Source organism: Lepidothrix coronata, unplaced genomic scaffold, assembly GCF_001604755.1.
Source record: "Lepidothrix coronata isolate B3197 unplaced genomic scaffold, Lepidothrix_coronata-1.0 Scaffold93, whole genome shotgun sequence".
NCBI classification, from domain to species: domain Eukaryota; kingdom Metazoa; phylum Chordata; class Aves; order Passeriformes; family Pipridae; genus Lepidothrix; species Lepidothrix coronata.
In genome coordinates this window covers 1,713,377-1,726,013 of record NW_016690273.1, presented here as the reverse complement: position 1 = coordinate 1,726,013, position 12,637 = coordinate 1,713,377, and the positions used below count along the sequence as shown (strand labels likewise).

General features: G+C 58.6%; 1 protein-coding gene across 1 annotated transcript in view; it reads right to left on the bottom strand.

Annotated features, from left to right (window-relative positions):
- ARHGEF17 (Rho guanine nucleotide exchange factor 17) overlaps positions 1-12,623 on the bottom strand; it is a 31,530-nt gene extending 18,907 nt beyond the window's left edge. Inside the window, exon 1 of the mRNA XM_017821882.1 lies at positions 10,119-12,623. Coding sequence (XP_017677371.1) covers positions 10,119-12,623 — 2,505 coding nt within the window. The remainder of the gene's footprint in view (positions 1-10,118) is intronic.
- Between the last annotated feature and the right edge of the window lie 14 nt (positions 12,624-12,637).

Below are 12,637 nucleotides of genomic sequence, written 5' to 3'. Positions count from 1 at the left end.
TCCCTGGGCACCAGTTACCTTCATTCCTGGACACCAGCCACCTCCATCCCTGGTGCCAGTCACCTCCATCCCTGGCAAGACACTTCCATCCCTGAATACCCATCATCCCATCCCTGGGCACCAATCACATCCATATCCCTGAGTGCCAGTTATCTCATTCCTAGGCACAATCACCTCATCCCTGAATACCAGTTATCCCATCCCTGGGCACCAGTCACCTCATCCCTGGGCATAAATCACCTCCATCCCTGGGTACCAGACACTTTCCAACTTAAATACCAGTCATCCCATCCTCGGGCACCAATCACCTCCATCCCTGGGTGCCAATTATCTCATCCCTGGGCACCAGTCACCTTCATCCCTGGGTATCAATCCTTATCATCCCTGGCCACCAACCACCTCCCTCCCTGCTCCCAAGTCTCCTCATCCCTGAACACCACTCATCCCATCCCTGGGGACCAGGCACCTCCATCCATGGGCACCAATCACCTCCACCCCTGAGCACAAGTCATGTCCTTCCCAGGACATGCCACCTCCTCCCTGACCACCAACCACCTCCTTCCCTGCTCCCAGGTGTCCTCATCCCTGAACACCACTCATCCCATCCCTGGGGACCAGCATGCTGCACCCCCGGGACCACCAGGCCCTGTGTCCAGGGGAAACCATTCCCATGGGAACACAAGGACCATCCGAGCATCACATCCAGGGCTGCATCCCCTCCCTTCCCAGCCTCTGGCTGCTCTCCCACGGGTAAGAGAAGTCCAAGCTCTCCGAAGAGTAACTTCTTGAAAGGAAATAAGGGCATAAATCAGCAGCTCTGATCCAGCCCCGCTCCAGTTACTAATAATATTCCCATGTTTATCCGCAGTCCTGGGGCTGGACATGTTTGCTTTTCCCTCGCTCGTGGTTTTTCCCAGGCTCCCAGCTCACAGAAGAGCATTGATTTGTTCAGGGATGCTCCCATGGAGAAACCCAGCAGCACAGCCACCTCTGAGATGGGGAGGAAGAGGAGGAAGAGGAGGAGGAGGAGGAGGAGGAGGAGGAGGGGAAAAGCAGCTTCAGCCCCAAATGACTGCGCGAGAATCCCCGTTGTTTTCCCTTCTCTGACTTCCCAGAGTGGTGATTCATCCCGGGAGGACAAGGCCTGGCTGCAACTCTGCTTGTCGAGTGTGAGAAAAAAGCAGGAATAAAAAAACTAAAGGAGTTGGGGGCAAGTTTTTGCAGAGCAGGGTGGGAGGATGCCAGGCATCCCGGGGCTGTCCAGGAGAGCAGTGCCGGTGGGATGGGGAGAGGGGACACGGTGGGAGGCTCCTTTCCCAAAGCACCACAAATTCATCCTCTAACTGTGCCCTGGGGCTCTTCCCATGGGATTTGCACTTGAAATTGGGGTTTGCACCACCAGTGCTGGGGGGAGACCCTGCCAAAATATGAGGATTGGGGTCTTGCTGGTGCATCTCCAGCCATCCTTCCTGCACTGCTGGCAGCATCCCATGGATCCCCCCTCTCCATGCTCCCCCCAAATTAACCACCCCGGAGTGCCATCCATGCCCTGGTACGCTGGCAGAGCCCCTGAACACCCAGTGTCCCTGTGGTTCAGGACACAGCAGGGGGTTTGCCAGCCCCCTGTTCCCATCCAGCCTTTGCCGAGGCCCGGAGCAACTTTCACCAAATATGGAAGGTTTTTTTTGCCTCCGGATTTCGGCAGCAGGGCCACGGCCAAAAGCGCAGCTTTCCAGATGCTGAGGTCAGCCCAGCCCTCCTTCCCTCCCCCTGCTCCTTCTCCACGGCCTCCCAGTGGGATTGGCCCCACATCCATCGGGAGAGGAGTGATGCCACCCCTCCCGACTCATTGGCACCCCTGGATCTCCCAAAAGCCACACCCTGCATCCTACAGCACCCCAAAAGCAACAGTGATGGGATTTTGGGGAGAGAAGGAAACCAGAGAAAAAGGTGTCCAGTGCTGGCACACCTTGGCATCTCCACAGGACATGCCCTGGGTGCCAGGTGGAATGGGGTGTGGATCCTGGTGAGGGTGTACAGGCAGACTTGGGACACCCAGGAGGGTGCCAGCCTGGCACGAGAGGGGTGATGGGCACCACGAGCCACTGGGGATGGGGCCAGGGGCCGACAGGTACCAGGAGGGCACCCAGGTCTCCAAGTGGACCCAGAATTCCAAGCACACCAGAAGCCAAGGGGTATCCAGGAGCCAAAGGGCACTCAGGAGGGATGCTCAGGAGCTGATGGTTGCCCAGGAGCTCCCTGGAGTCCATGGGCACCCAGGAGCTGATGGGCACCAGGATCTGGCAACATCAAGGACCTTCTGGGCACCAGAGAGTCAACAGATATCCAGGATTCCATGGACACCCAGAAGCCAACAGACATCCCATGGGCATCCAGGAGCTGATGGATGGATCCAACAGAGACTCTGGCCATCCATGAATCAACATGCACAAAGGAGGTGCTGGACACCCAGGAGCCAACAGACACTCACATCCAGAGTCCGTGGGCACCCAAGAACTGATGGATTCCCAGCATCCAAGAGGTGCCCAGGAGTCCACGGACACCCAGAGTGGATGGGGATGCAGGAGCTGATAGATTCCCAGGATCCAACAGGCATCAGGATGTCAGGCCCCCATGGGCTGATGGGCCCCCAGGAGCCAACAAGGACCAGAATTCCATAGGCATCCAGAAATCCATAAGCACCCAGGAGCTGAAGGACATCCAGGAGCTGAAGGACACCCAGGAGCTGATGGACACCCAGGAGCCGAGAGATGGATGCTTAGGATCAAACAGGTACTAGGAGTCTGTCCATGGATCCAAAAACACCCAGGAGCTGAAGGACACCCAGGAGGTAGGAGCCCCAAACATCCCGTTCTGTGCCCCTTGCCCAGCATTTCTCCTGTCCTTCCTGCCCGGATCCATGTCCTTGGCAGCAGCAACCAGCAGCCTTCATCCTTGGCACCCCCTGTGCCCCATGGACACCCAGTGCCACAGCACCCCCTGGGCGGGTCCCCTCATCCAGCACAGCTGCAACCGGGGCAGGAGGGACCTGGGGATGGGGGGGAAGCCCAGCCCTGGCCAGGAACGCCCACATCCCACGTCACACCACGTGTGACACCTCCCCTGCCCTGTCATTGTCACAGTGACACCCCGGGGTGAGGGGTGAGGAAAGGAGGGGGGGTTCAGCATCTACTGACCTGAGCCAGGTTTGGATGATGGAGGGATGAGTTCCCTCTCCGCTCCCTGAGGCTCTGAGCCATCTACATCCCATCTCACTGGGCTTTGGGGCAACCCAAAAAGAGACCAAAGGACCGGAGTTGATCCCCTACCGCTCCTGCCGGTGTTTCTGCCGAGGGGTCAGGATGAAACTCTTCCAAAAAAAAAAAAAATGCAGGGAGAAAGATGCCAAATCAGGGCAGGCCGACGAGTCTGCTGCTACTTCAGCTAAAAAAAGCAGGAAACCATATCCCAGGCTCGGAGATGCCAATCTTCCCATGCAAACAACTCCCTTCTTGTTTTTTTTGGAGAGTATCAGAGGGCTCAGGAACAGGCAGTTACAAATAGCAACTCCAGGGCACCACCAAGGAAACCTTCTCCAGCCCCGGGAATCGTGCAGGGATGCTGGTGTCCTCAGATCAGGATGGTGGCTTCTCCAGGGAGGACCTGGTGGTGGTTGTCCCCAAATCAGGATGGTGGCTTCTCCAGGGGGGACCTGGCAGTGGCTGTTCCCCCCTTTTGGGATGGTGACTCTTCCACGGGGTGCCTGGTGGTGGTTGTCCCCACACTGGGATGGTGACTCTTCCAGGGGGGACTTGGTGGTGGCTGTACCCTCATCAGGCTGGTGACTTCTCCAGAGGAAGCCTGGTGGTGGATACCACCACAGGTGTCCTTTTCCCAGCACATCCATGTCCTGATGGGGTTCATTGGTGTCCTGGATGTCATGGTGGGGTGGAAGGTGGCGGTGGCCGCCCCATGTCTCCCAAAAAGGGACATGCCCAAGGTCTCTGAGCCAACACAGGGCACGGGGGTCACACAAACCCAACTTCCACCAACCCCCCCAAAATGAAAGGGCTCCAACTCAAACACTCCACACGAGGCCCACGGGAACACACGGCTCGGGGACGACCCCCCTCTGCATCTGCAGCCAGGAATGGTGCTCCCAAGCCACTGCCCTGGTGGCAGGAGCTGGGCAGGTCGGGAGCAGCCCCCTGCCCCCCCGGAAGCTGAGTGGCTCCGACGGGACTTTGCCCGGAGAGAGAGTTACTGGAATAGTTTTACCCAGATGCTGATTTTCCTCCTCCCTTCCATTGGCCAGGCCACAGTTCCCAAAGACCCAAAAGCAAACACACTATTTTTAGAGGAGAGTTCATTTACTGGAGCCATTCCCTTCGAAATTCCTCACTCATCCTCTCCATGGAAACCAAGGGAGCCCGGAGAAACAGCCCCACTGGGACCAACCTTCAGAGCTTTAAAAAGAGCCACGTTGAGGCAGAGGGGGTGGAAGTGGCTGATTTTTCTCCTCTGGACACATCCTGGCCTGGAGGCACCATGGTGGGAATGGCAAGGGACTTGTTTTGGTGGGTTCTGTCTGTGCAAGCCGGGCTTGATGCCTTCAGGAGGAGACGTCCTGGAAGATGGATCATGGCCACTCCAAAAATCATGTCTGGCATGTGGGGGTTGCTGTCTTGGATGGGTGGTGGGAATGTGTGGAGAGGGATGGCTAGGGGAGCATGGACATGGATGGAGAAGGATAGAGATGGGAGGAGGTGGGTGGATGGAGATGGATGAATGATGGATGGATGGATGGGAGGGAGGGAGGGATTCTCTTTCCCTGCTTGCCAGGGAACGCCTTGAGAGAAGAGGAAACTCCACCAGCCAAACCCCAGTGCTGCCTCTCTGCTCCGTCCTTTCGTGTGATGGCACCACCTTCTCCCTCCTGGATTGAGGAGTCCCTGCTGCAGCCCTGGAGCTCTGGGAACTGCCCCATCAGGACCTGCCTGGTCAGCAGGGGGGATGGAGCTCAGCAACGAAGTCACAGCAAGGGGAGACCTCAGCACCTCCCACCACACAGGGATCAACATCCATGGGGAATGTCCCACTTCAGGAATATGCCCAGGAGAGGTTCTAAATCAGGGAGCCACAGAATCACTGAACAGTTTGGACTGGAATGGACCTTAAGTTCATCCTGTTCTATCCCCTGCCATGGGCAGGGACACCTTCCACTAGACCAGGTTTCTCCAAGGCCCATCCAGCCTGGCTTTGAACACTTCCAGGGATCCCACAACCCTGGCAATGATGGACTAATGCTGCAGCAACACCCGGGAAGCTCCGAGCCCCCATCCCAGCTGAGATTGGCAGGAGGATCCTGACAAAGCACATCTCAGAGATGCCGACCTGCTGCTTTCCTGGCAGGAGCAGATGGGAGAGCAAGGCCAGCTCCTCCCAGCAGGAGCTTTGGAGGCATGTGATTTTCCATGGAAAAGCCCAGGCATCTGTGTATGGATGCAGGCAGGGTGCAGGGAGGCTGCCCAGGAATGCAGACTCGGGGATGGTACAGCCCTATCCCATCCCTGGGCATCCCTGGGGGTGGGATTTGTTGGGCCCTGTGCCCCTCTGCAACACAGAGCACCTGGATTTATCCAGCACCAGGGATCTCCCTGTGCATCCCTGAGTACAACCCAGCACCAGGGATCTCTGTGCATCCCTGAGAACATTCCAGCATCAGGGATCTCCCTGTGCATCCCTGAGTACATTCCAGCACCAAGGATCTATCTCCCTGTGCATCCCTGTACGCACACCCCAGCACCAGGAATCTCCCTGTACACACATCCCAACATCAGGGATCTTCCTGTGCATCCATGTGCCCATCCCAGCATCAGGAATCTCCCTCTACACACATCCCAGCATCAGGGATCTCTCCCTGGCAGTGGGGAAGGGAAGGGGCAAAAATAGGCAGGGATTTTGGCACCAGGGAAGAGTAAAAATTGGGCAGAATTAAGAGGATTTGGGCTGTTTCAACCCCCTGGTCACGTCTCCTGGCCCTGTGCCAGGGGTGCCAGGGTCAGTCCATGCCCCTGACAGGCAGTAGGATTCCCTGATGTGGGAATCCTCATGATTCCAGCCGAGTTCTCCGTGCTCCATCCCGCATCCCATCTCCCTCCCACAGGGCTGCCTGGGTGCCTCCGTTTCCCCCCACTCCAGCATTTCACTGACCACAGCGGCTCCAGGGGCACAAATCCCAGGCAAACTGGGAGAGGATTTACCAGGATTTACCAGGAAAGCTGGGATTTACCATCCCCATCCTCCCCCCCCCCAGCTTTAATTCTAGATTTCCAGGAACACCGAAAAACGAGACGACTCCCGGCCACGACCCAAAACCTGGTTTCTGTGGAGATTTAGGGCAAGGATAAACAGGTCCAAGTTATCCTGGGGTAAACTGAGGGATAAATAGGTCCAAAGATGTCAGATTTTGCCAAGGAGTATATGGATGCAGGGATCCATCCCTTGAGGACGAGCTCAGAGGGAGGATGCTGCAAAGGGGGTGGTTTACACAAGCGTCCCTGGGAATGTGACCCCGATGTTTCCCTCTGGGAATGCCCCTCCATCCCGGATGGGTTTTTCGGGGTGTGCTCACCCCATTCAGGGAGCAGCAGGTGGAGGAGGCAGCAGATGGGGCGCCGGAGGCCACGTTCCCACGACTCCCCTGCTCCCGAGAGGTGCTATATTTAAATCAATATTTTCCTGTTTAATCCAAGTGCTGCTAAGTCAACAAACAGAGCCATGATGGAGAACATCCCTCATTTTCCATCCCCAGATGGATTCTGCCATGGGGGGAAAGAAAGATCCATGGGATTGCCAGGCTGGCATCCTGCTCATCCGTTCGCCGAGCAGCAAATGGATCCCAAATCCACCCTAAACGCACCCTTGCTCAGTGCTGGGGTGTGCAAGCATGTGCTGTCCATTCCAGTGGTTTTATGGGAAGCTGGAGGCAGGAAAAAGTCTCTATCTTGAGTTTTGGGGTTTTTTTTCCTTGTTTTCTTGAAAGCACCATTTCCTTCCGCAGCTGGAGTGGGATGTGCCTCCAACGGCCCCTCGGGAATTAAAAGCCTCATGTCCATCATCAGGCACAGAGTGAAGGAGCTCCTGTGCACCCAGGATGGCTTGGATTGCTCCAGCTCCATGGAAAAGCTGGAAAGCACCCAGGACAAACAGTCCTGCCCCCGAGGGAGAACAGCACGTTACCTCTCTGGGAGGGACGTGCCGAGAGGCTGAACCCCCCTCACCTCTGCCAAAACCACTGCCAAACCATGGGGGCTGGGAAAATATCCTGGGGGGATCATGCTGCAGGGGTGCTGGATCCCAGGGGAATATCTTAAGGGAATTATGCTGCAGGGATACCCGACCCCAAGAGACTATCTTGGGGGTGTGAGATCTTGGGAGAGAATACTGTGGGGGAGCATCACCACACAGACTTGCCAGACCCCATTATTAATCCCTTCCCAGCACAGAGATGGACATCAGGATGTTCCGAAGGATCACCACCACGATGTGGGATGGATGATCCCACACCCCCAAATTCCCGAGCAGCGATGAACCATTTCCCCTCCCAGACTCCCCAAACCGGCCCTTTCCATTGAGTTAGGGAGGAGAAAAAATGAACAAGTCAAAAATAGAGCTTATTTCTTCTCCTTTGGTCGGGGAGAACATAAATCCCTGTTCCCAGCCAGCCTTCCCGGTGCCAAGTTACATCCGGTCCTCGGTGCTCTCGCTAATAATTACGGCAACTCAGTCCCCCCTCTGCCCCCCCAGCCCAAGCTGGTGCCTTCTGAAATAAAACATCCCAGCTCCACTATCCAATAAATCAAAAAGGGAAATAAAAAACTCCTGGTTTCAGCTGGGCTATGGCCGGAGCACAAAGAAATCCCAGGGCAGGAGAGAGATTTGGAGATACAGCCGTGGCCTTGCCCTTAAAAGGGAAAATTCGCACCCTCTTCCCCGAGGCCGGAGGGTTCAAGCAAGGTGAGGAGCAGGCTCTGGTCCCATGGGGTGGCCCATGGACATGAGGTGATGCTCGGCCAAACTGGGCTCCCAGCTGGTAAAAATCCACCTGGAATGCTCCCAGAGTTGGGATGAAGCTGGGGTTGGGGGGGTGGGGTCAGCAGAACATCCCTGGTACGGGGCCATCGCGGGGTTGGTACCGTCCCCGGGAGCTGCCTGAGCAGGAAATATCTCTTTATAAATTATTCAAATAGGCCATGTATTATATAAACCTAACACATTAATAATTTAGGAATGCCACTGGGTGCTCTGCCACGCCTTGGGGACCTGCCAATGTCCCCAAGGTGGCACCAGCCCCAGCCCCAGGAGGCCCCTTGTTACCCTGCTTAATTATAACTCTTGATTATTCAACAGCACTTTCCACCCCAAGACTGGAGAGGACAAACTGACACATCGGGAAAAATACTGCAAAACTCACCCCAAATTCAAACAAATTCAAAACATCCCCAAGGAAGTGTTAAACAGGAGCCACCGATGGTTGTTGTCTGGCAGTGGGGACAACAGCTGGAGAAGGAGCTGGATGGGGAGCAGAGATCCCTGGAGAATGCCATGGGGGGTATAATGCTGCAGGGATAATGGATCCCTAGAGAAAATCCTGGGGGAATGATGCTGTGGGGATGGCAGGCCCCAGAGGGGGGTGATGCTGCAGGGATGCTGGATCCCACAAGAATATTTTGGGGGAATAATGCTGCAGGGATGATGGACCCCAGGAGGATATCTTGGAGGAAGATGCTGCAGGGATGTTGGATCCCAAGAAAATATCCTGGGGGAATGATGCTGTGGTGATGTTGGATCCCACAAGAATATCTTGAGGGAATAATGCTGCAGGAATGATGGATCCCACAAGAATATTTTGGAGGGAGAGCGCTGCAGGGATGTTGGATCCCAGGAGAACATCTTGGACTAATGATGCTGTGGGGATGCCAGACCCCAGGAGAACATCTGGAGGGAATGATGCTGTGGGGATGCCAGACCCCAGCAGAGCATCCCAGGGGAAGAGGCCGCAGGGATCCAGATTTTGGGAGTATCCAAAGAAAACCCCCTTGCTCCACGTGGCTCTGCCCTGGCCAGCAAGGGTTACACAGCCCTGGGCACCTCAGCCTTGGCTGTTGGAAGGGAATGGTCCAGCCCATCCTCTCCAGCCGGCACCGGAGCAGGGGGAGAGAGCCCTGCCAGCACCATTCCTGCCAGCTCCCAGCAAATCCTCTGCGGGAACGGGTATTTCTGGGCTTCTCCCAGCGCTATTAAAAGCCCCGTGGGTGCTGGCACTGCTGTGCTCAGGAGGAGGTGATGCTTCCAAGCCCTTCCCGGCACAAACACCCGGAGTGATGGGAACCCAACCCCGCATTCAAACCATGGCCAAAGGGCTGGCGGTGCCAAAAACCCACCCCAGGAAACATCCCAAAACACGTGGCTGCACTTTGGAGTGAGCAAAGCACCTTTACATCCCCCAAACTACATCAGTTCTCCCCCAGACAGGATCAAACTTTACCCATCCATCAAATATTCGGTGCATGCACAAGAATGTTTTTCCCCCTTTTTCCCACCCACCAGCACAGCAAAGTCCATGATCCTATGGGAAGGACCGGAGGTTTTTTGAGGGGGAAAATGCAGGTTTGCTCAATAAGGGGTTTAACATGGGGAATCCCAAGAAGAAGCCTTTGCAGCCAAGGAAAAGGCAATTTCAGGGATGGCCAAGAGCACGACCTCATATATCAGGACCTTACATATCATAAGATGCTATATATAAGCATAACATTTAATAGATATATTTATAAAACCTCCTGCCACCAAAATATGGTGCTATTTAATCTGGAAACTGCTTCTTCCCATCCAAAAATCAGGGGGTTATCAGGGAGGTTTGCTCCAACAAACAAGAGCTTGTCTCCTGGGCACTGCTGGGAAGGGCTGGGAAGGCTCTTGGCCATCCAGCAGCGCATCCACACATGGGAATTTGTCCACCACAAGGGACACGTGATGGCTCTCCAAAGCCACCAGTGCTCTGGAGGGGTCATGAATCCTGGGAAATAAAGGCGTTTGTAGGAAGGAGCGGCACTTACCACCTGTGGCTTGGTCCTGGGGCCGTGATCCTCGGGCAGCCGTGGGCAGCGGGGCAGCCGGGGCGCTGGGGTGGCCGGAGGAGAGCGGGGTCCATCCCCGGGGCTGGGGGACGTGTCACCTGAGTTGAGGGCCAGCATGTACCGCTTGGTGACATCCTCCAGTGAGGGAGGTTGGAGTGTCGGGAAGGCTTTCCCGGGGGAGCGGCCGGCGGCCGGCGCGGGGAGGTGGCCGTGGTGGCTGGAGGGGACAAGCGGCTCAGGGACGGCGATGGGGACGAAGGTGGTGGGCTCGCTGGTGTGCCGCACGTGCTTGGTGGCCGGGCGGCTCTTGGCGAGGACGGCGGGCGCGGGGGGCGGCTGGTTCTCCTGGTGGGCCGCGCGGTTGGAGCGCTTCTTGGAGCTGCGCCGGGCCACGCGAGGGGACAGCACGTCGGCCAGCTTGGGGTCAAAGCCGTAGCCACGGCTGGCGCCCGGTGAGAGGATGGGCTCGCTGCTGGACGGGGGGATGCTGGGCTCCAGCTCACTGATGGCCTCGCCGGGCCCCTCGAAGGCGCCGGCCGGCAGCTCCCCGCGGCGGCTGGGGTCGCTCAGGGACTTCTTCTTGATGGTCTTGCCGTTGCCCTTCTCGTCGACGAGCTTGGCCATGGCGCCGGGCTGGCTCACGATGGTCTGGATGAGGCTGCTGTAGTCCCGTGGGCCATCGCTGCTGAGGGACAGGTCACTGCCCGCGCTGCCCGCGCTGCCGGTGGGCTGGGGGACGCCCGCCTTGGCGCTCAGCGAGCCCAGCAGGTTGCTGTCGACGGAGAAATTCTTTGCCTCCTCCGCCACCGAGCACCGCCGGTGGGGCATGGGGTCACTCAGGGAGCGGTAGGACTCGGTGCCGCCCTCGCCGCCGCCCTCCATCCCGCTGGCACCCGCCGATGGGAACTTCCGTCGGCGCCGCAGGCTGCCGGGCGTGCTCGGCGTCTCGGCTTTGCCAGCTGGAAGGTCTTCGACCGCCGCCGGCAGGTGAGCGGGCAGTGGCATTTCGGAGTCACCGGCTGCCGGCCCGGCGTTGGGCAGCATCCAGGCCTCCACAGCTTGGTGCAGGTCCTGGAAGGTCATCGCCATGGGCTCTGGCTCCGTGACGATGCCCTCGTCCGTCACGCTGGACTCATGACCCGACAGCTCCTCCACGGATTTACTGCGGGCGAGGTTCTCCTCCGACTGCACTTCCTTCAAACACCCTGCGCTATCCACCTGTCCCCGAAGGGTCGTGTCCGTCGTCCCCGTCGGTGCCACCCCCTCAGCACCCTCCACACCTCCGCTGTCCTGCTCGGCAGCAAAGCCGTAATCCTGCTGGGAACCCATCCTGCTGATCTTCTCGAAGACCTGCCTCGCCTCCTGGATGTACTGATCCTGGATGACCATGGGGAGAGCCTCCTCGTCCCCCCGCTGCCCCCCATCCGGAGCCACCCTGTCCTGGCTGTCGGTGGTGGCCAGGAGGAGCTCGGAGGAGCTCTGCTTCATGGCGCTCTGGAGGAAAAGCCGCCGCGTCCCGGATTTTTCGGAGCAGGTGAAGGACTTGGCGCGGCGCAAAGTGGCCGTGAGGTCCTTGAGCGTTGGCCGCTCGCCCGGTGCCCAGCGGTTGGGGGGGTGAGCGGCCCCGCAGCCGCCAGGGGAGGGGGTGGTGGTGCCAGAGCATCCGTCAGAGCCCGAGTCCAGGCTGATCCTCACCCCTTTCTTCTTCACCTTCAGCTCTGAGAGGTCTGATTTGAGGAAGCTGAGGAGTGTCAGGGTCTCAGTGGCAATGTCGGGGTTGGACAAGGACTTGCGGTGCTCTGCCCGCTCCCCCTCCGGCCCTGGCTGCTGTAGGCTCTCGCTCCCACGGTCCGGTTTGGCCTTGGCCATGCCCTGGGGCAGCTTGGGGCGGGTGCGGACCCCCGGCTGTGCCCAGGCCAGGCCATCGCTGGTCCCAAAACTGGGTGACCGATAGATCCCGTACCCCGCCTGGAGAGTCCGCCCTTGGCTGGGCCAACACATCCCAAACTGCTCCTCTTCCTTCAGCGTCTCCGTGCTGGAATACCGACTGCTGCTCCGCGACCCGCCGGGGCTGGCGAAGGGCAGGATGTTCACCTTGGAGACACGGGCCACCACGGGCAGGGGGTGCCGGGCGACCACCCTGGCGCAGCCTTCGGCCTCGGCATCGCCGCCATCCACCGAGCTCTCCCAGGCACCGCTCTCCTTCTTCTTCCGAGCGGCGCGGGGCCGGTGGGCACCGCTCTGCCCCTCGCCCTCGCTGCCCGACGAGGCGCGGGGAGAACGGGCCGCCGCCGCTTCGTCCTCCCCGTTGGCGCGGGGTGATGGGGAGGAGGAGGGTGGTTGCGGTCGAGCCGAGTTATGCCAGGAATGCGGGCCGGGCTCCGGCGGAGCTCCGCGGGGAGAGCGGAGCGCCGGGTGCGGGACGCGGCTGCGGGGCGGGGGCGGCGGGGGAGCCCCGCGGGCGCTCGCGCCGCCGCTCCCCATCCCGCTCCCCGTCC